At 37.7% G+C, this 24600-nt stretch overlaps 1 protein-coding gene across 4 annotated transcripts in view; it reads left to right on the forward strand.

Moving 5' to 3' along the window:
• Positions 1–24600, forward strand: part of LOC133252880 (disintegrin and metalloproteinase domain-containing protein 28-like) — a 125352-nt gene that overhangs the window by 79178 nt on the left and 21574 nt on the right. For 2 of the 4 annotated variants that reach the window (XM_061425860.1, XM_061425861.1), the window contains 4 exons: positions 20754–20916; positions 21153–21271; positions 22054–22130; positions 23563–23641. In XM_061425860.1, coding sequence (XP_061281844.1) covers positions 20754–20916; positions 21153–21271; positions 22054–22130; positions 23563–23641 — 438 coding nt within the window. Of the gene's footprint in view, positions 1–672; positions 2090–20753; positions 20917–21152; positions 21272–22053; positions 22131–23562; positions 23642–24600 lie in introns of those variants that run through there. The other 2 variants (XM_061425862.1, XM_061425863.1) reach the window with 1 other exon arrangement.

Here is a 24600-nt window from a genome sequence, read left to right on the forward strand (position 1 = left end):
AAGTACAGTAAAGACAAGAATTGAATAATATTTTTAATGCCAACCATTATTTTTGTTTCTATTACAGCATAGAAACATAAAAGGACTTTCTTCTACTGTTTTCAAGGATAATCCAGTGTCTAAATCTAAGATTACTGATACATAGTCAAACTGTTACAATCTTGTAGCACTCCTAGAATCAAGGACACAAATTCTAACCATGTCTTCCAAGAAGATGTTCACTGAGGACAGTATCTCTATAACTGTGCAATAGGCTTTAGTATTTGTTTGCCCTCTAGTTTGGACAATAACGAAGAGAAAGAAGATGTAAGGGTCTTTACTAGAAAGTGATGACCCCAATATTCTTTGTTTTCTCAGAAACATTACCCAGGGATAGTGAGATGGAGAAAATTTCCCACAGAAAAACACTCAGCATGATATCACTGTTCTTCTGATCCCCACCTTCTTTCCTATAAGTACCCATATGGATAGTTGGATCCCAGTGTGATGTTTTTCTCTTTTTCTTTCTCTACCCTCCTGTGTTTCCACTCCTTCATTGTGAAGTATCATGGAATCTATAGAAAAGGATGTGTGACTACAAAGAATTCATTTTAACTTCTTAATAGTTAAAGATTATAGAATATCTACATTTTTAGGAAAAATTCATTATTTAAGAGTTTTGTCTTTCCTTAGGACTCCAATCCAAAAATCTGAAGTAACACCTAAACAAGTGTTGCCGGGTAAATGATCAACTTGGAAGACCAGACAATCTGGATGGAAGAGAAATGTACTAACTTCCTTACTATTATTTGCCATCAATATCCAGCAAGGCTACTATTTCTTGATTCCACTCTAATGACACAAAATTTCAAGAGAGACATATTCTTGATAATCTTTGAATGAATTAAAATTTTCTGTTCTCCATACTTATGGGAAAGACGATGATTCTAAAGAATGAGCTATGAAGCTGATTTTCTAATTAGGTGAATTTCCTAATCTTTCTCACACCCCATTTTTTACCATGATGCTGGCTAATATTTGTTAAAGGACTTGTGCACATTTATTTTCTCACTTGCTAGGAATTAATTCACTGTCTAATGAAGATAAAAAATAAGAAATCACAAGAAATTGGGAGAAAATTGCACATTCGTCATTATATAACTAGCAACATCTTAACTGTTTGAACCATGAAACTGTCACCTTAGTTACAAAAAAAAAATTATATAAACCTCTGGTTTATATAATATCTTTTTCCTACATTATCTTCTGCAGTCCTCATTAGCTGTGTAATTGGAAGTTCACTACAATTGATTAAGCTTTATTAACTAATTTTTATAGAAATTTGTATAATTCAGTTACTGGCAAGCATAAAGTGAACATTACTAAATAGAAAAGTTTTAGTTAAATAAATTACTAACATAAACCAGAAATTACTAACATAAACCAGAGGTTGTAAATTGGTGACTTGCAGAGTGTTTTTGGACTGCAGATTTATTTTGTTTGGCCTGAGTGATTTTGGCCAAAAAAGTATTTTCAAATGTTTTGAATGTATTGCCAATATTTAAAGATTGGGAAATCTTGCATAAACATCCAGATACCAGCATTTTAAAAGTAATCAAATGGTTTGTGAACTGCAATCACATTGCCAACAGTAACCATCGGCTTAGTTGACTAGTGATGGAACAGAGTTGGTAGATTGCCTACTAAAACTTTCTTCCCTTTCAGAACTCAATTTTGTTTTCAGTTTTTCATATTAAAAAATATCTCTGTAATAACCTCTATGGGAAAAGGATCTGAAAAGGAATAGATATATGTTGTTGTTCAGTCACTCAGTCATGTCCAACTCTTTGCGACATAATGGACTGTAGCACGCCAGGTTTCCCTGTCTTTTACCATCTTCCAGAGCTTGCTCAAACTCATGTCAATTGAGTCATTGATGCTATCCAATCATCTCATCTTCTGTAGATTCATGAGTGTGTATAATTAAATCATTTATACTGTATACGTAAAATTAACACAGCATTGTAAATCAACTATATTCCAATATAAAATTTTTAAAAAATTAATAGTAATCCTAACTCCATCTCCTGAATAAATTTCTGTCACACTACATCCATCACAATAATCTCATTTCCTTACCAGTGGTTGATTGATTTGGAGGTGTGGGTACCATTACTGCAGATGGAGGGGGTAGAGTTACAGGTGCATCCACAGTTGGAGGGCTGAGATTGCATGTCCCACTGCTATCTGGTTCCCTTGGCCACAAACATGTCCTGCAGCCAGGAGGCCAGCATCGTATGGACTGCCTCCCCTGATGCTACCTGGTTCTCAGGAGCTGTGGGCTCAGCTGGAGGGATCCAGGATGGCAGACACTGCATCTGCTCTTTCCCTGGTCTCGCCTCCTCTGTCTTCTAGTCCACCCACCTTTTAGAAGGACAGCTATGTGGAATGCTCTGCTGCCCATGCGTGTTGGACAAAGACACCTTTGAGTTATGGATGTTTTACTGTTTGTAGATTGAAGGAAAGAGACAAAGGGAACATCTCACATTGTCATGATGCTGACATCACCCTTGAAAAGCATTTATTAAGGAGTTTTACATGCAGAGTTTCCTAAAACAAAAAATGTGTTTTTCCTAGTGGTCTAATTCCATTTAGTCATTTACTCTTTTTTTGTTATTGTCTTCTTATCCTTCTTTTTGAGGTAACTGCATTGAAGTAGGCTTTGGACCGAGGAATATTAAAAAAAAAAACAAAAAACAAAAAACACAGCACCATTTTTGCTGATGGGACAAGTCTAGAGATATGTTAGGGAATTTCTAAGAAAGGTATCCTGGTTCTTTTTGGATATGATAGACTGAATAAGATGGAGCAGAAAGATGAAAAGAATACAACCTGGTCTTTTAATGCTGTCATAAATTGGCAGATTAATAACTGCTTGAGTCATTTTGTACTTTCTTGGGACTTCTGTTTATGACCAATAAAATTTGTCAAGTTAGATTTGCTCTTACTTGCCACGGAAGCCATCCTGATTAATAAAGTAACTGCTTCTATTATTAGGATACATGCTTTCCTCTTCATCATCACTGCCACATATTGCTTTCAGAAAAAGAACTTGCTTTGCCAATGACAACTTTAGACATTGCTTAGCAATTAGCCCTGGATTTAATTTCCACTAAATTCCTAGGCAGGAGAAAATTATAGTATGCAATTTACTATGACAGTATCTCCTTGTTAAAATTTAACTCTTGGGACTTCCCTGGCTGTCCAGTGCTTAAGATTTCACCTTGCAATGCAGGAGGTGCAGGTTCAATCCCTGGTCTGGGAGCTAAAATTCCACATTCCCCATGGCTACAAAGCGAAAACATAAAACAGAAGTAATATTGCAACAAATTCAATAAAGAGTTTAAAAAATAGTTCATATGAAAAAAAATCTGAAAAAACAGTTTAACTCTTTTTTCTATCACACCTAGTGTAGAAGTCCATACTCTTTTTTTAAAATAAATTTTAAAAGATGTATTGTGGTAAGAACATTTGACATAACATCTGTCCTCTTGACAGATATTTAAATGTGCCATAAAATATTGTTATCTATTAATATAAGTACAATATTATATAGCAGCTCTCTATTCTTATTCATCTTTCAAAATGGAAATTTTATACCTATTGATTAGCAATTCCCCATTTCCCACCCACCCCTAGTCTCTGGCAACCACAATTTTATGCTTTGCTTCCATGAGTTTGCCTGTTTTATATACCCCATATAAATGGAATCATGGAATATTTGTCCTTCTGTGATTCATTTATTTTATTTAGCATAATGTCCTCCAGGTTCACCCATGCTGTTGCCTATGACAGGATTTCCTTCCTTTTTAAAGATTAAGTAATATTCCATTGTATGTATATACCATATTTTTAAACATTCATTCATTTATTGATGGGCATTTACATTGTTTCACATTTTGGGTATTATGAAGCATGCTGCAATGAACAAGGGATTGCAGATAACTCTTTGAGATCCTGATTTCACTTCTTTTATATAAATACCCAGAGATGGAAGTGCTGAAACATATGGTAGTTCCATTTTTAATTTTTCTGAGAAATCTTTGTACTGTTTTCCATAGTGGTGTCCCAATTTACACTCCCACTAACAGTGCACAAAGTTTCCCTTTTCTTCACACCCTCGCCAACTCACGTTGTCTCTGGCCTTTTCAATACTAGCCATCCTAACAGGTATGAGGTGATATTTCATTGTGATTTTGATTTGCATTTCCTTGATGATCAGTGAAGTTGAACACCTTTTTATATACCTGTTAGTCACTTGTCTGTCTTCTTTGGATAAATGTTTATTTGGTTCTTTTGCCTGTTTTTTAAAACCTAGTTGTTCTCTTGAAAAAATATATATATAAATTTTACCTTTTTAACCAGTTTCAACTTCACAATTCAGTGGCATTAAGTACATTCACAATGCTGTGTACCCATCACCACTATCTATTTTCAGAACTCATTCATTACCTCAAACACAAGTTCCTATCCATTAAAGAACTTCCCATTATTACTTCCCCCAGGCCCTGATAAGCTTTCTTCTACCTTCTGTCCATATAAATGTGCTGATTCTAGGTACCATCATAAGGGGGATTATACAGTATTTTTTTTTCTTTCATGTAACTTATTTATTTCACTTAGCACAATGTTTTCAAAGTTCATTAATGTTGTAGAATATTTCAGAATATCATTCCTTTTAAAGTCTGAGTAGCCTAATATCATTTTTTATAAAGTATTTTTAAAGTCTTTATTGAATTTGTTACAACATTGCTTCTGTTTTATGTTTTGGTTTTTTGGCCATAAAGCATGTGGGATTTTAGCTTCCTGACTGGAAAAGTGAAGTCTTAACCACTGGACTGCCAAGGAAGTCCCCTAATATCATTTTAATATATTTTCTGTGTAAAACTGCTAGAGACAATCTCTGGGTGTCCACATCCTCATGCACACTATCATTGTGTTCAGACTTTCTCATTTCCTAACCCAGTCATGCTTTTTACACTTTGCTTCTTGGTGAGTGTCCTTTTAAGTGATAATTTTACTCACTTTAGTCTTAGTGTTTTAGAACCTTGTTTTAAAGCAAAGTTCTTGCTATTCTTTTCTTAGTAAGAACCACAACTCAGGTTGTTTTCTCAGCCTTACCAAGCATCCATGTGAACTTAGTGTTGAAATCCTTATTGTATAACCCTAATAGGGAACTAAAGAAAGCCCATAAGTTTGTCTAAATAAAAAAGAGGATGATGATAATCTGACTATAGATAATGGTCTCCATCTGGTCATCTTAGTAACTTCTAAGGAATGGGATCTCAGCCCCTTGACTGCAAAAAATTTGTTGCATTTCTCATAGAGAAGGGGCTTCCCTGGTGGCTCAGATGTTAAAGAATCTGCCTGCAATATAGGAAACCTGGATTCGATCCCTGGGTTGAGAAGATCCCCGGAGAAGGGAATGGCCACCCACTCCAGTATTATTGCCTGGAGAATTCTATGAACAGAGGAGTCTGGTAGGAGGGCTACACCCCATGGGGTTGCAAAGAGTCGGACATGACTAACTAACACTTTCATAGACAAGGACCCTGAGTCACAGGCCAAGTGTTACGACTCAGCTCATAACATTTTCCCTTCTAAGGCAAAGCACTGTCACCAGTCTGGCTTTGTAAACTCTTCAACTTCTGTGAAGTAGCTCACTGTGATTTGTGTGTCTCTGGGGGCTTGTTGTAACTATAACTGTAATGGAGTCCACAGGAGTCAGTTCTAGGCAGACATTCCTTTGGTCCTATTTTCTAATAGCAGACTGAGCAGATCTAGTGGTAAGCTGAAGTGTCAGAATGGGAACTGGAGAAAATTAAGAGAAAATTGAATGGAAATGTACAGAAAAGAATAAGGAAAACTAAAAAATGAATTTATGCTTTTGAATTGTGGTGCTGGCATAGACTCTTGAGAGTCCCTTGGACAGCCAGGAGATCAAACTCAGTTAATCCTAAAGAAAATCAACCCTGAATATTCATGGAAGGACTGATGCTGAAACTCCAATACTTTGGCCACCTGATGCAAAGAACTGACTCATTGGAAAAGACCCTGATGCTGGGAAAGATTGAAGGCAGGAGGATAGAGGATGAGATGGTTGGATGGCATCACCAGCTCAATGAACATGAGTTTGAGCAAACTCCAGGAGATGGTGAAGGACAGGGAAGCCTGGCATGCTGCAGTCCATGGGGTCACAAAAAGTCAGATGCAACTTAGTGACTGAACAACAACAACAACAAAATCGCTATGTGGGGAAAATATACAACACATAGGGATAAAATATACAACACATAGGGATAAAATATACAACACATAGGGATAAAAGCAGAGACAGTTCCCCTGGTTTTACCATTAACTAACTTTTTAGACTTAGTAAATCACTTGAACTCTGTGGGCATCTTTAAATTTCCACACCTATGAAATGCAATGAACAATTCATAAATTGCCAGTATCTAAATAGGATTTTCTAAGACATGTGCTTTTCTATGAAAACATAAAAAGAAAATGAGAAAAGAAGAGAAATGTCCATTGTGTAGAAGGGCAGATAATGTCCATATGTCTAGGATCTACCCATAAGATAATTGCATTCTTGGCTTTGTCAAAGGTGTGGCCCTCTCTGTACAGCCTACTGTTTCACATGTCTTTGAGCAGGAAATAGGGCTGAGTTACCTATTATTTGTAGATATTTCATCAATGAGACTCTATTTTTCTTTGTGCTTATTCTGCCTATGAAGTGCTTTTAGAATTTGCTTAATATCCTCATTCATATTCCTCTTCTTCCATTACGTCTAAATCTCAGCCAAAACTTCTGGGTTAAACTCAACACTGTCCAAGATTTGGGGCTGCCATGTGAAACTACCCTGAAATGATAGTTGGGGGAAATCAACAAGCACTGAATGTATAAAACTTTTATAAAAAAGCGAAATTAAAACTGATTGTAAATTTGGTGATTTTTTAAAAAGGTTAGAATACCATAGGGTAGTGTAAAAATTTATAATTATAGAATGCAATATGATTTATACAAGTCTGTATATATATGTGTGCACAGATGTCTTCATTTAATTCTTCTAACATTGTCTTCATTGGAGCTTCCCTGGTAGCTCAGATGGTAAAGAATCTGCCTATAATGCAGGAGACCTGGGTTCAATCCCTGGATCAGGAATAATCCCTGGAGAAGGAAATGGCAACCCATTCCAAGTATTCTTGCCTGGAGAATCCCATGGATGGAAGAGCCTGGTGGACTATAGTCCATGGGGGTCAGAAAGAATCAGACACGACTAAGCAACTAAGCATGCAAGCATGCATTTTACAGATGAGAAAACAAAGATAAAATGAGAATATTTTTCTCTAGATTACTCAGCTAGGAAGTGTTGAAATAGGGACTCAAACCCAACTCTTCTGACTCTTAAGAGTTTAGTTCCTTCTACACAAACTGTCTCAGAGAAGGCAATGGCAATCCACTCCAGTACTCTTGCCTGGAAAACCCCATGGACGGAGGAGCCTGGTGGGCTGCAGTCCATGGGGTCGCTACGAGTAGGGCACGACTGAGCGACTTCACTTTCCCTTTTCATTTTCATGCATTGGAGAAGGAAATGACAACCCACTCCAGTGTTCTTGCCTGGAGAATCCCAGGGACGGGGGAGCCTGGTGGGCTGCCGTCTATGGGGTCGCACACAGTCGGACACAACTGAAGTGACTTAGCCGCACACAAACTGTCTACAGCAAAGCTATCTTGCACAGGAAAGCACATTTAATGTTAAAGTACTAAGTATGGAAACTCCATTTTATCTCCAGCTATCATTTCTTTTCTACAATATTACTAGTGACAATCTGTCTGATGTTGAAGTCAAATCTTATGTCTCTTGGCTGTCCACTATTATTTTTTCTCTCCATTCTGGCCACTAATGATTAGCAAAGAGTCTTGAAATGTTATATACTCAACGAGTCCTTAAAAGAATTCTTCTGTCCAGATTCTAGATTTATGCATTATGCAACTTACACTTACCTGTGTTTCTTGTTCTTTAACTAAAACATTTATAAAAATGCCAGTTTATTTATATTATGTTGACCTTGAAGACAGAAATATTAACCTCTTTCCATGCTGTTCCAAGGCTCACAGCCTCATTCTAAAAAATGACATAAATAAATATGGAAATATAATCATTGCTAAAATAACAGCATAAGGGAGCTCATGGGAAATATTTGTCAAAGAAGGGAATGAGAAGTTTCTCAGGAAGGTACTATTTAAACCTTAAAATAGTAGGTTTGTCAGGCCTACAAAGGAAATAAAAAGAAAGGGACATTCTAGGAAGATAATGAGATTCAACGATAGCATGTATAAAGTCATGGTTCAGCAGGTTTATCAAGGTTAGACTGAAATAAAGCATTTTATTTACTTATTTTTGAGTCTTTTTGTATATTTATATACATTGCACACACAAATTGAGCAGGTTTCAAGAAGCATAAAAGAAACAGGAAAATTAGAAAGCAAAACAAGATGTTTCAATGGTTGCCCAGGGAAAGGATGGAGGGAAGGGACAGTTAGGGATTTGGGGACGGACATGTACACACTGCTGTATTTAGAATGGGTAACCAAAAAGGACCTACTTTATAGCACAGGGAACTCTGTTCAATGATAAGTGGCAGCCAGGGTGGGAGGGGATTTTGGGGGAGACTGGATACATGAGTATATATGGCTGAGTACTTCCGCTGTTTACCTGAAACTATCACAACATTGTTTGTTACTTGGCTATATCTCAATACAAAATAAAAAGTTAAAAAAATAAAAATCTTACCTAGGGAAAAAAAAGCAAGAACGTTCCAGAAACCATAAAGCCATGGGTAAGATGAGACCAGTGAAATATAAAACATACAGCCCTACATGGCTGATAAGTATGTGCTCCAAGTTCTCTTCTAAACTATTGGAAAATAAAACAAAACAAATCAAAGAAACAAGAGAAGTAAACAAGATTGATAGGAGATTTATAGCATCCATAAAGTAAAATTAATGTACTATCAACAAGGATAATAAAATTACATAAACAGGACAAAGCCAGCCAGCTAAGTTCAGTTCAGTCACTCAGTCCTTTGCGACTGCATGGACTGCAGCACGCCAGGCTTCCCTGTTCATCACCAACTTCCAGAGCTAGCTCAAACTCATGTCCATCAGGTCGGTGATGCCACAGCCATCTTGTCCTCTGTTGTCCCCCTCTCTTCCTGCCTTTAATCTTTCCCAGTATCGGGGTCTTTTCTAATGAATCAGCCCTTCTCATCAGGTGGTGAAAGTATTGGCACTTCAGCTTCAGCATCCGTTCTTCCAATGAATTTTTGGGATTGATTTCTTTCAGGATGGACTGGTTGGATCTCCTTGCAGTCCAAGGGACTCTCAAGAGTCTTCTCCAACACCACAGTTCAAAAGCATCAATTCTTCAGTGCTTAGCCTTCTTTATGGTCCAAATCTCACATCCATACATGACTACTGGGAAAACAAACCAGCCAACCAAATAATAAAAATCAATGATTCAGAAGGAACACAGTTCTTCCTGCTTGGCTAGGGGTGTGGGAGGAATGAATGTGCAGAATAAATAGGCTAGTGCCATACAAATGCTTCCCTGGCAGCTCAGCAGTCAAGAATCCACCTGCAATGCAGGAGATGCAGTTTGGACCCCTGGGTAGAGAAGATCCCCTGGAGAAGGGCACGACAACCTACTTCAGTATTCTTGTCTGGAGAAGCCCATGGACAGAGCAACCTGGTGGGCTGCAGTCCATAGGGCCACAAAGAGTCGGACATGACTGATGCAACTGAACATGAGCATGGACTATAAGAATTAACAGAAACAACTTGTAAAGAATCAAGAACAAACAATATTTATATTTGAGATGCTTATATTTATCTTGCTGGTTGCTGAATAACAAATTTTTACAAGGATATCAAGTGTAAGCAACAAAATATATGCAACTATGCATGTGTGCTCAGTTACTTCTGTCTTTGTGAACCTATGAACTGCAGCCCACCAGACGTCTCTGTTCATGGGATTCTCCAGACAAGAATACTGCAGTGGATTGCCATGCCTTCCTCCAGGGAATCTTCCTGACCCAGGAATCTAACTCCTGCATTGCAGGTGGATTCTTTACCACTGAACAGCCAGGGAAACCTATATGCAACTATAGCAGAAACCAAAGCAATTGGGATAATCTGATTAGCTGCAGCAAACACACGGTTCACTCATTTTATTTTGGTTCATTCCCATGACTGTAGAGAAGAGACAAAGATTTTATTTTCTAGAGAAGTTTTAGATTCACAGTAAAATTGAGTGGAAGGTACAGAGATTTGCCATATACTTCCTACCCCTCACATGCACAACCTCCCCTATTATCAATATTCCCCATTGGAGTTGGACATTTGTCATAGTAGATGAAACTACGTTGACATATCATTACAATTCAAAATCCTTAATTTACATTCAGTTCAGTTCAGTTCAGTCACTCAGTCGTGTCCGACTCTTTGCGACATGAATTGCAGCATGCCAGGCCTCCCTGTCTGTCCATCACCAGCTCCCGGAGTTCACTAAAACTCAACGTCCATCGAGTCAGTGATGCCATCCAGCCACCTTTTCCTCTGTCGTCCCCTTCTCCTCCTGCCCCCAATCCCTCCCAGCATCAGAGTCTTTTCCAGTGAGTCAACTCTTTGCATGAGGTGGCCAAAGTACTGGAGTTTCAGCTTTAGCATCAGTCCTTCCAAAGAACACCCAGGGCTGATCTCCTTCAGAATGGACTGGTTGGATCTCCTTGCAGTCCAAGGGACTCTCAAGAGTCTTCTCCAACACCACAGTTCAAAAGCATCAATTCTTTGGCACTCAGCCTTCTTCACAGTCCAACTCTCACATCCATACATGACCACAGGAAAAACCATAGCCTTGACTAGACGGACCTTTGTTGGCAAAGTAATGTCTCTGCTTTTGAATATGCTATCTAGGTTGGTCATAACTTTCCTTCCAAGGAGTAAGCATCTTTTAACTTCATGGCTGCAATCACCATCTGCCATGATTTTGGAGCCCCCAAAAATAAAGTTTGACACTGTTTCCACTGTTTCCCCATCTATTTGCCATGAAGTGATGGGACCAGATGCCATGATCATCGTTTTCTGGATGTTGAGCTTTAAGTCAACTTTTTCACTCTCTTCTTTCACTTTCATCAAGAGGCTTCTTAGTTCCTCTTCACTTTCTGCCATAAGGATGGTGTCATCTGCATATCTGAGGTTATTGATATTTCTCCTGGCAATCTTGATTCCAGCTTGTGCTTCTTCCAGCCCAACATTTCTCATGATGTATTCTGCACATAAGTTAAATAAGTAGGGTGACAATATACAGCCTTGACATAGGGTCCATCTTTAGTGTTATGTGTTCTAGGGATTGGACAAACACACAGTGATGCCATATATCCACCATTAGAGTACTAGACAAAGTATTGTATGGTTGTTATTGTTTAAACTCTGAGTCATGTCTGACTCTTTTGGAACCCCATGGACTGTAGCCCCCAAGGCTCCTCTATCCATGGGATTTTCCAGGCAAGAATACTGGAGTGAGTTGCTGGGTTGCCATTTCCTTCTTCAGGGGATCTTCCTGATCCAGGGATCAAACTGACCGAGGGATCAAACCTACATCTCCTGCATTGGCAGGCAGATTCTTGACCACTGAGCCACCTGGGAAGCATTTATAAGGTACTTGCCTCTTTTTTCTGCAGATTCTTTCCTCCCACACCCCTAGCCCCTGGAAACCATTGCCATACAGTTGAAATCAAAAGGTATGTAACTTTTCTTGTATTGGCTTCTGTCACGTGGCCATATGCATTTGCTTCTTCCATGTCTTTTCATTCTCGGTAGTTCATTTATTTTCACTGCTGAATAAAATTCCATTTCTAAATATACTGCTATTTATTTATCCATTCAACTACTGAAGGATATCTTAGTTACTTCCAATTTATGGCAGTTATGAGAAAGCTGCTGTAATTGTCCATATTTAGGTATTTGCACAAACTTAAGTTTTCATTCATTTGGCTAAATACCAAGGAGTGAGATTGCTGGACTGTATGGTTATGCTAAACTGTCTTCCAAAGTGGCTGAAACATCTTGCTTTCCCACTAGCATATAACAAGAGCTCCTGTTGCTTTACATCCTCCCCAGCATTTGATGCTGTCAGTGCTCTGGATTTTGGCCATTCTAATAGGTGTGTAGTGATATCTTCAGTTCATTTCAGTCACTCAGTTGTGTCTGAATTGTTGCGACCCCATGGACTGCAGCACACCAGGCTTCCCTGTCCATCACCAACACCCAGAGCTTGCTAAAACTCATATCCATCAAGTTGGTGATGCTATCTAATCATCTCATCCTCTGTCATCCCCTTCTCCTTCTGCCTTCAATCTTTCCCAGCATCAAGGTCTTTTCCAGTGATCATGTATGGATGTGTGAGTTGGACCACAAAGAAAGCTGAGTGCTGAAGAATTGATGCTTTTGAACTGTGGTGTTGGAGAAGACCCTTTTTTTTTTTTTTTTTTGGAGAAGACTCTTAAGAGTCCCTTGGACTGCAGGGAGATCCAACCAGTCAATCCTAAAGGAAATCAGTCCTGAATATTCATTGGAAGGACTTATGCTGAAGCTGAAGCTCCGATACTTTGGCCACCTGATGCAAAGAACTGACTCATAGGCACCTTTTATTTTGTTGTAACTGAAGATAATGCCATAAGCAAACTTATATTTAAGTCTTCTAATTTCTCTTGAGATGGTAAATCTTCCACACGCTATGGCTCTAGTGACCTCAAACAATACCTCCATTAGCAATGTGTGGGTCTCACAACTAAAGATACAAGAGCTGTTTGGTTTAGGCTTCTGCTTTTTTCTTGAAACACTAAATAGAGAAGCAAATAGGAAAAAAGAAGCAACACTGATAGAAATCGGTTTCATAACTAGAAAGGGGTTTTGAGGGACTCATTTAACAGAATGATCTAATTCTAAGCAAATTTAGTGAGGAAAGAAAACATGTGTATCTTGCTTATATTTAAAAATCATCCAGGGATTTGGAGCAAAGAGCTGATGTAGCCCAGCTGACTATTTCTTTGGTCCAAGAAGAACTTAAGACAACTGGAAGACTTCCCTGGATAATGTGGGAGTGACTGTGGGCTTGTTTTTAGATTTCTGTGTGTGGTTTTGGCTTGGATCAGGAAGCAGCTTGGGCAAGTCTGTGAGAGGGTAAATAAGAGAGGAACAGGATGTATTGTGCTCCTTTGGCTGTTTGCCAGCTTTGCTTTGACTACGCAGTGTTGTCTACTATAGCTACCACAACTGGGATAAGTCCTGGCAGACTCAGGGATAAAATTATGGCAAAAGAGAAACCCTGAGAAGTAAGAATTCAGAGGCAATAAGACTAATCCCTGAAAGTTGCTTTCTCACCCCACCAGCTCTAAACTGACAGAGGAAGTTAACAACTAAGGGCTTTTTCTTCGTAATACTATTTCTCTAGGTGCAAACGGTGAAGATCTGAAAACTGTCTGTGAGTGTTGAGTAACTGACTTGTTTCTTGGTCTTTGAGGTTTTTCAACCTGTGGGAAACTCATCAACTTCCCACTTTCTAGCTTTTCTAGCTGGTAATATCTGAGGCTGTCCATCTCTACATGTATTGCTTAATAGAATAAGTAACAATGTCATGTCAAAATGAGGTAGCTGACTCCAAAATAACACATTAAGGAAGCAAACATTTCCAAAGATTAATGATAGTAGAAATGTTAAAATCCAAATAATAGAAATGCCCCAAAGACAGAAAATTCAAAAGAGTAGAGATAAGGAAATAACTTGAATAATGTAAATGAATTTTCCAGACTTAAGAAAGAGAAAAGAGCATGGTGTGAGAAAAACCATGGAGAGTCAAAAGGAGAAGAGGAGCAAAACATTAAAAAAAAAAAAAAATTGTGCCCCTAGGTAGTTATAGAAAATTTAGGAACTTTAAAACAAAGAAAAAAAAAATCCAATGATTCCAAAAGAAATAGTATATCACATTGAAAACAACCAAGATTATACTGAAACCACATTTTCCAACAGCTGTAATAGATGCAAGAAGAAAATACAATAGCAATTTTAAAATATTGAAGGAAAAGAACTTAGAACTATGATTTTATGCCCAACTAAACTCTTTATTCAATTATCAGTTTGATTCAAAAATATTCTCAAGCATTAAAGGTTATAAAAATTAATGACATAAAGACCCACTTGAAAGCCTTTTATATAAATTAATAAATAAGAAGAAAGAAAATCCAGTGTATACCACAAGAGATATATGAAACAGAGATGATCAAATACCTTGATAAAATGTATGTATCCTAAAACAAAATCATTATAGCCCCCCAAAGTGTATTCATAATTTCCATGATTTGAAAATCTAGGTAATTCTATCCAAGAAAACTTTCTGTTTTGATGGACATCTTCTATATCATCACCCTGCAACATGGGAGTCACCAGCAACATAGTTACTGAGTACTTGAATTATGACTTCTATGACAGTGGAACTGAATGTTTCAATTATATTTAGTTTAATTAATGTTAACCTTAACAGCCACATGTGGCTAGTGACTATTTTTTAGACAGTGTAATTCTAGGTAGTACTTTCACAGCATCATCTTTTACGACTTAAAATATCTCAATTGGAATTCCATCACCTCCACTATCTTTGTTCGTAGTGATGCTTCCTAAGGCCCACGTGACTTCGCATGCATTCCACAATGTCTAGCTCTAGGTTGGTGATCACACCACCGTGATAATCTGGGTCATGAAGATCTTTTTTGTACAGTTCTTCTGTGTATTCTTGCCACCTCTTCTTAATATCTTCTGCTTCTATTAGGTCCATACCATTTCTGTCATTTATTGTGCCCATCTCTGCATGAAATGTTCCCTTGGTATCTCTAATTTTCTTGAAGAGATCTCTAGACTTTCCCATTCTGTTGTTTCTCTCTGTTTCTTTGCATTGATCACTGAGAAAGGCTTTCCTATCTCTCCTTGCTATTCTTTGGAACTTTGGATTCAAATGGGTATATCTTTACTTTTCTCCTTTGCCTTTCACTTCTTTTCTATTCACAGCTATTTGTAAGGCCTCCTCAGACAACCATTTTGCCTTTTTGCATTTCTTTTTCTTGGGGATGGTCTTGATCCCTGTTTCCTGTACAATGTCACAAACCTCCATCTGTAGTTCATTGGCACTCTGTCTATTAGATCTAACCCCTTGAATCTATCTGTCACTTCCTCTGTATAATCTTAAGGGATTTGATTTAGGTCATACCTGAATGGTCTAGTGGTTTTCCCTACTTTCTTCAATTTAAGTCTGAATTTGGCAATAAGGAGTTCATGATTTGAGCCACAGTCAGCTCCCAGTCTTGTTTTTGATGACTGTATAGAGCGTCTCCATCTTTGGCTGCAAAAAATATAATCAATCTGATTTTGGTATTGACCATCTGGTGATGTCCATGTGTAGAGTCTTCTCTTGTGTTGTTGGAAGAGGGTGTTTGCTATGACCAGTGCATTGTCTTGGGAAAACATTGTTAGCCTTTGTCCTGTTTCATTCCATACTCCAAGGTCTAATTTACCTGTTACTCCCGGAATTTCTTGACTCCCTACTTTTGCATTCCAGCCCCCTACAATGAAAAAGACATCTTTTTGGGGTGTTAATTCTAGAAGGTCTTGTAGTTCTTCATAGAACCATTCAACTTCTTCAGCATCACTGGTCAGGACACAGACTTGGATTACTGTGATATTGAATGGTTTGCTATGAAAACAAACTGAGATCATTCTGTTGTTTTTGAGATTGCATCCAAGTACTGCATTTTGGGCTCTTTTGTTGACTATGATGGCTACTCCATTTCTTTGAAGGGATTCTTGCCCACAGTAGTAGATATAATGGTCATATGAGTTAAATTCACCCATTCCAGTCCATTTTAGTTAGCTGATTCCTCAAATGTCGATGTTCACTCTTGCCATCTCCTGTTTGACCACTTCCAATTTGCCTTGATTCATGATCATGGCAAATAGATGGGGAAACAGTGGAAACAGTGACAGACTTTATTTTCTTGGGCTCCAAAATCACTGCAGATGGTGACTGTAGCCATGAAACTAAAAGACACTTGCTCCTTGGAAGAAAAGTTATGATCAACCTAGACAATGTATTAAAAAGCAGAGACATAAAGTACTTTGCCAACAAAGGTCCATCTAGTCAAAGCTATGGTTTTTCCAGTAGTCATGTATGGATGTGAGAGTTGAACCCATAAAGGAAGCTAAACACCAAAGAACTGATGCTTTTGAACTATGGTATTGGAGAAGACTCTTGAGATTTCCTTGGACAGCAAGGAGATCTCACCAGTCCATCCTAAAGGAAATAAGTCTTGAATATTCATTGGAAGGACTGATGCTGAAGCTGAAACTCCAATACTTTGGTCACCTGATGTCAAGAACTGACTCATTTGAAAAGCCCCTGATGCTGGGAAAGATTGAAAGCAGGAGGAGAAGGGGATGACAGAGAATGAGATGGTTGGATGGCATCACTGACTCAATGGACATGAGTTTGAGTAAACCCCGAGAGTTGGCAGTGGACATGGAGGCCTGGTGTGCTGCAGTCCATGGGGTCGCAAAGAGTCACACATGACTGAGAGACTGAACTGAACTGAACTAAAGTCTGGGTAATATCAACACCATGTAGGACTTGGGAAAGAGGAAGGAGTATGAGAGCCAGGTGAATTCTTATATTTGGGGGAGAAATAGTTGTCACTTATTTAGTTGATGAGTATAAATAGGTTTTAATTATAGGCCAGAAGACTTGAGTGGGCTACCTTGCACTCCTCCAGGGGATCTCCCTGACCCAGGGATTGAATCTCCCTGGGTCTCTCACATCTCCTGCATTGGCAGGTGGGTTCTTTACCATTAGCACCGCCTGGGAAGCCCACACATGTCCATACACATACATATATCCCCTCCTTTTGTACTTTCTTCCCATTCAAGACACCAGAGTGCTTTAAGTAGAGCTCCCTGTGCTATACAGTATATTGTCATTAGTTATCTATTTCATATATAATATCAATAGTATATATGTATCAACCCCTATGTTTAATTATTCTAAACCCTCTCTTCTCATCTCAAACCTCTCACTCAACCCACTAATTACTACCCTCTCATATTTTTAAAATAGACTTTTTCCTTGAAGCAGTTGAAGCCATCATGGATATCTCCCTCAATAAAATATTTGAAATACTTTAGTTCTCTTATCAAGCAACTCTCCTATGTCAGTGACTTAAGAGACAGATATTACATACCTTCTGGATGATTTGTACTAAGTATCTTTGAGTCATCTATAAATTGGGAATCATAATCTTTGAACCAAAGACTTAAATCTATACAATTACCAAATAAAAGAATGCATGCAAAATATTTACGTTTTAAGGGATTTTGCCATTTTTATTCATGTTGCTGTTTTATTTCTAGTTAAACAGTATTTAAACAACTTTCCTAATCACCAAGTATACTTTATCATGAAACTTTCCAATTACTGTTAAGTTGTTAAGTTTTATGGGAACAAAATTCTCTGTGGTCAGGATATTTGCCATGATTTCTTAGTTTAATGGTCGTAAATTAAGCCCTATGTTTAGTAATTCCTTGGATATTTTATTCAGAAGGGTACATGTATATATCATTCCCTGTTCCCTCCAGATGCATTAAGTAAACAACCCTTTCATTGTTATTTCCCCAGCTTTAATTTATAGACTGATACTCAACTCTCTAACAAACAGCATCAGTATCTTGGGCAGATAGTGCAGTTTATAAACTTCTTTCACTGAACATTCATATTTTCAAACATCTGTTATCTTCATGGTACTGTGCTCCTGAAGGACACACCAGGATTTATATATCCTGCCTTTAAGAGTTTTAACTAAACTGCAACTCTCACTAACTGACCAAATTGGAAGATAGCATCTGTCAAATTCATACAGTTGCTCAAACTTCACCTTAAAAATCATTCAAGATTTTTCTATATCCCTTAGTTGCTACATCCAATCAATTAGCAAGTGTGATAATTTTATGAGCTAACTATTTCTAAGATATGTACCAATACGCACCATTGTCTTCAAGGCCTTTAATATTTGTCTCTCCATAAGCTTGTTGTTGGTTAGTCGCTAAGTTGTTTCCAACTCTTTGCAATCCTCTAGATCATAGCCCACCAGGCTTCTCTGTTCATGGGATTTCCCAGGCAAGAATACCAGAGTGGGGTGAATACATACTTTTTATGCTGTATTTAAGTCATGGAAATGGACTGTAGTTATACATACATTTGTGTTTTCTACATATCCATTGGCTTTTCTCACTTAGTTTTCTCTCACCAGAATACTCCTTCCACTATTTCTTTTCTAGCTAATAATAATCTCTCTCCCCCCACCCCACCCCCTGCACCAAATGATGTATTCTAAAATCTACCTGAATATAATGCACAAGCCTCAGTCACAATATTTACCATTTGCATAAACTGTATCTATTTGTAGATTAATCTCTATTATTAGACTTTATTACAGGAATACTAAGGATGGCATCGGGCTTCCCTACTAGCTCAGCTGGTAAAGAATCCACCTGCAATGCAGTAGATCTGGTTCAATTCCTGGGTCAGGAAGATCTGCTGGAGAAGGAGATAGACTACCCACTCCAGTATTCTTGGGCTTCCCTGGTGGCTCAGACAGTAAAGAATCCGCCTGCAATGCAGGAGAACTGGTGTTCAATCGGAAACCACTGAACAACTTACACTTTTCATTTTCAAGGACAGTATCAGGGTCATCTTGAAAGGCCCAGAAATGTAGTATTAATTTAGTGTAAACTCAAATTAGCATAATCTCAATAAATATTTAATTTATCTTGCAATATTAGTAGTATGCTGCTGCTGCCAAGTTGCTTCAGTCATGTCTGACTCTTTGAGACCCTATGGGCTGTAGCCGGCCAGGCTGCTCTGTCCATGGGATTCTTCAGGCAAGAATACTGGAGTGAATTGTCATGTCCTCCTCCAGAGGCTCTTTCCAACCCAGGAATGGAACCTGTACGTCTTATGTCTTCTGCATTGTTAGGCAAGTACTTTTACCACTAGCGCTACCTGGGAAGCCCTGTTATTTGTATAAATAGCAATAATAATAATAATAATAATTTGTTTTTTAATAGTCTGAAAGTAGAATTTTCAACAGTAATATGAGTTGCCCCCCCCAAAAAAAAACAGTAAAATAGTTCCCAAATGCTGATACATTTATTGTCATCCTAAAACTGTATTCCCACCTAACTACCATTAAAGAATATAGTGAAATAAATATAGTCTCCTGGGAAAGAATTTTAAAACACAGTATTCCGTTTACTCTAAGAGATGCTTTGTTAGAAAATATGTTTTACAAAAAGGAATCTTGGAGAAAAGAAGATGGTATGCTTATGAGTAATTTCAAATAGTATCTGTATAAAACACAAAACTAACTATAATGACCAGGGGATGAAAATCATGGTAGAATTAAAACACCTGACAACAACATGTAAGGTGGCTAGGGGTGGGATGCTGATAAGAGTTACACCATTGCCGGATCTTGTATTAGTTGATGGTAGTTAGATGTTATTAGGATTTTATTTTGCTAAATTTTAATGGTAACTACTATAGGATACGGGAGAAGGAAATGGCAACCCACTCCGGTATTCTTGCCTGGAAAATCCCATGGACAGAGGGGCCTGGTGGGCTAAGGTCCATGGGGTTCCAAAGAGTTAGACGTGACTTAGCAATTAAATCGGAGAAGGAAATGGCAACCCACTCCAGTATTCTTGCCTGGAGAGTCCCATGGGCAGATGAGGGTGGTGGGCTGCTGTCCACGGGATCGCACAGTCAGGCACGACTGGAGCGACTTAGCATGTATGCATGCATACTATAGGATACATGTAGAATTTTGATCTTCTAGACCAGCAAAAGATATAGAAAATTATAGAGCAAACTTAAATGACTCAAAAGAATGTAGAAAAACAAAGAGAAGCATAGACATGGAGAGATTACTATAAAACTTACAATCTGATGCTTGCAAACTCCCAAATGTATCAGTAAAAAATAAACTCAGTAGTTAAAGAGCATTGATTTTTAGATTGGGAAAACTCTACTAATAGGAATATAACTTAGAGTTAACTGAGAAATACCAGGTCAATGGATACCAAGAATCTCAAATTGTTTTACCTTTTTTACTAAATAATATTGTTTCTAGTATTTTATCCAAAAGAAGTCATCGGAAATCAAAGAAACATAAACATAATCTTGGGCCATTGGGTGCCCAACTATTTTTCTCTCAATTTAAGTTTTCTCTATAAGCATTTATATCTTTTGCTGGTCCAGAAAATCAACAACACTTTTTCAAAACATGTACAGACTGATAGATTTTCTTAAATATACAGATATCTCAGTGTTAGTAGGTACTTTCCCATGCTATTGGAGCACCAGGGCCAAGCAGTTGCCCAGATGTGAGTCCTTAACAAGATGTAACCACAGACATAAAAACTTCTCAGAAATGAGGAACATTCTCATGGTCTTGACAGCGCAATGTCTTGGCAACTTTTCAAAGCCATTAGGAAACATTCCTCAAACTTCCAAAGAAGGTTTGCGATTTTTAAAACTTTTTTTCAATTTGTAAAGAGAAGTAGGGGGAAGATAAAGCTGGACAGTGAAGGAGGGGAGATAAAACTGGACAACTGGTCAGATCACAACTTTGTGCTGAGTAGGACTTCTCAGCTACCTGCAGTAGCCAGCATGTCTTTGGTCCTGCTCTCCATCCTCTGCCTCATTATTCAGACTCAAGGTAAGCACTAATATATTGACAATTCCAAAGAATTAATTTCATCTTTGTCATGTCTTTCCAGGAGAGGGAGAGAAAGCTAAAGAAAAATTCTTTGTTATCAAAGCTTAAGTAGAAGAAGGAAATTGTTCTTCTCAGCGTTTCTCTTCTCAATGGGAATTGTCTTCCACGTGATTTCAACAAACCAGTCAACAAAAACATTTACATATTTTATATCGATATTATGTCTCTTTCTCTAGCAATAACCATAAGACAAACACTTGAATCAGAGCTGTATGAAGTAGTTCATCCTAAGAAACTACACATTTTACACAAAAGAGAGATACAGAATAACCAAAAAGAGAAGCATGGCAAAGAGGTAAGCAATGGATTGACCATGGTGTCATCTAATGAGACAGCAAAGGATCTTTTTACTAGCAGAAGTGATGTCACAGTCAACATCTAATAGTTTAGTTTTGAAATACATTTATACAAAAGCTCCCCTTTGCCCTGGAGAGAGCATAGGTTTTCTTCAAATGCTTTTTTGCACTGAAGCAGGAGGAAGGAAGTTAACTGACTCCCTGGATCAGAAAGAATAAAGCAGCTTGGATATTTCTCCAAGTTTGTGGGGAGAACAAAATAAAGGAAGACAGGAATGGCAGCCATTTCTAGGAGATAAAATTATCTCATTAATTTACAAGATTTTTTTTTTTACTGTGTTGAAGATACTCTTTGACTATTACATTTTTGCAAAGATTTTCCTCATTTAATAATTTTTATTTTAACTTTTAGCATGTTTTTGTTTGAGCTTTTTTAGTATACTTGGTTTAGCTTTAAAGCAGTAAAAATATGTGCCTTATTATTACCCTATTAGGATCCATTAGAGTACAGAACTGTATACCATATGTTAGAGCAAATGATAAGTCCCTATCTTACATATTAGAGTGAATTTGATCTGTATTATTACCATGTTATTGTACTTTTTGGAAATCTATCTTGGTGTAAAATTTGTGTTTTCTTTTACATATTTTAGAAGCATGAGGACTGCTTTTATCTTACATGCATTTGTAATTATTATTCTGTACAGCTACCTATATCATTATAATTATTTTAGATAGATTCAGAAATGTAAATTATCATTATGTTATTAAATATTTTTAGGAAAGATATGAACCTGAACTTCAATATCAGATGATGTTAAATGGAGAAGAAGTCATTCTTTCACTACAAAAAGCTGAGTAAGTTGCATTTTCTGCAAGTCTAATTGCTGGATTATTCTAAAAAAACATGTAGGAAAATAAATCTTGAAACTCTATATAGTCTAATTTCACAAAGAAGACGTAAAGCATATTGATCATTAGATTCTAATAGTTTGTGCTAATATTATCGAAGAAGCTTGATGTTTCTCTAGGAAATTATATGCAAATTATAAAACAAAGTCAGCTGCACAAACGACTTTCTTCCTTGGTAATTTTGGAATTTGCTGCAAATATATTCTACCCAGATAAACTCAAACCTTTGATGTGACTTTCCAGTACTTTTATTTAATTGGAGTATATTTTCTTTAAAATATTATGTTAGTTTCTACTGTACAGAAAAGTGAATCAGCTATACGTATATGTATATCTCCTTTCTTGAATTTCTTTCCCATTTAGGTCACCACAGAGCATTGAGTAGAGTTCCCTGTGCTATACAGTGAGTTTTCATTAGTTATCAATTTGATACATCACTTCAGCTCAGTTTTGTTCAGTCGCTCAGTCGTGTCCAACTCTTTGCGACCCCATGGACTGAAGCAAACCAGGCTTCCCTGTCCATCACTAACTCCCAGAGCTTGCTCAAACTCATGTCCATCGAGTTGGTGAAGCCATCCAACCATCTCATCTGTCATCCCCTTCTCCTCCTGCCTTCAATCTTTCCCAGCATCAGGGTCTTTTCCAATGAGTCAGTTCTTCGCATCAGGTGGCCAAAGTATTGGAGTTTCAGCTTCAGCATCAATCCTTCCAATGAATATTCAAGACTGATTTCCTTTAGGTTTGACTGGTTTGGTCTCCTTGAGATCCAAGGGACTCTCTAGGGGAGAAGTCTAACACCACAGTTCAAAATCATCAGTTCTTTGACACTCAGTTTTCTTTATGGTCCAACTCTCACATCCATACATGACTACTGGAAAAAGCATAGCTTTGACTAGACAGACCTTTGTCAGCAAAGTAATGTCTCTGCTTTTATATATAAGGCTCAGTCAGGGCACACAGCCTTGAGATACTCAAGGAATAGGGTTACACCAAGTTCTATAATAGTCAGTAAACTCCTCCCTGAATGCAATGCTCCTTGATGTGTACTTGTGACCAAATACCCTTCCGAGATTGCTTAGAGGCTGTCTTATTGGTGTGAAGAATCCCAATAATACATTTGAAGTTAGAAAAATCACTCTCTGATTTCTGTGTTAGTAAAATATTGGAAGACATTTCTGTCCTCAGATCTAAGAGGTATAACTGAATGTTTGATTTGCTTTAGGAGCAGACTCACGATATTGGAAAAGTATCAGTGCATCAGAAATTCAGCTCTTTCTCACCATAAATATTATCATTCCTTTAATGCTGAAGATCAAATCAGGGATATTAGCCTTAATTATCACCATGAGAGTATTGTTCAACTTTCTGCTCTCTCCAGGCATCTTCTGGGACCAGACTACACTGAAACATATTACTCACCCGGTGGAGAAGAAATCACCACAAGACCTCAGAACATGGTAGGTCTGAATGCTTTCTGGGACTCTTAACTTGGATCAGCTGCTTACATCATGAGATTCGTAAGTCCAAGGTAAACTTAAAAAAAAAAATCAAAGGACTTGAAAGCAAGGGGCTCATCTATGACCAAGGAGACAACAGGTGAAAAAAAGAATTATATCTTTTTTAAAAGATAGGAGTAGTAGGAGGCTCTCAAGTGTTGCATTAAACTTTTTTTTTTTTAGCATTCATGTATTTGAGTGTGTTGGATCATTGTGGCACACAGGATCCTCACTGCATCATGCTCAGTATTTCATTGTGGTGCATGGACTCTCTAGTTGTGGTGCACGGGCTTAGTTGCCCCTCGACATGTGGGATCTTAGTTCCCTGACCAAGGAGTGAACCCACAACCTCTGCACTGCAAGGCAGATTCTTCACCACTGGACCACCAGGGAAGTCCCTCAAGTGTTGCATTTTAAGAAGCAACTAAAAATCTATTTTTCCCTTAAACCATTTTATCACCAGGTTAGAGATATTCTCTCCTAGGTACTCAAAATGTTATGCCACTATTTACTATTTTGTAGTGATAAATGCATTTATCCTGAGATTCACAATGGTATATCAATTTTTAGTTAATAAAAATTTTTATCTGGTTAAAACACCATCATAGAAATGATGCCAAGGTGTAGGTGTCAGACATAGAGAATCAAGGCCAAGAAAAGAACAGGAAGAGAATATAAAAAGGCTCAGTCATATGTATACCTATGGTGGATTCATGTTGATGTTTGGCAGAAACCAATACAATACTGTAAAGCAATTATCCTTCAATTAAAAATAAATAAATTTAATTAAAAAAAAAGGCTCAGTCATGAGTATTATCAAGCTAGGGTGTTTCTCAGAGCCACCCTCCATGGTGTCCCAAACATCTGCTGCTGCTGCTAGGTTGCTTCAGTTCTGTCCAATTCTTAGCAACCCCATGGAC

This window comes from Bos javanicus, chromosome 8 (genome assembly GCF_032452875.1).
Source record: "Bos javanicus breed banteng chromosome 8, ARS-OSU_banteng_1.0, whole genome shotgun sequence".
Lineage (NCBI taxonomy): Eukaryota > Metazoa > Chordata > Mammalia > Artiodactyla > Bovidae > Bos > Bos javanicus.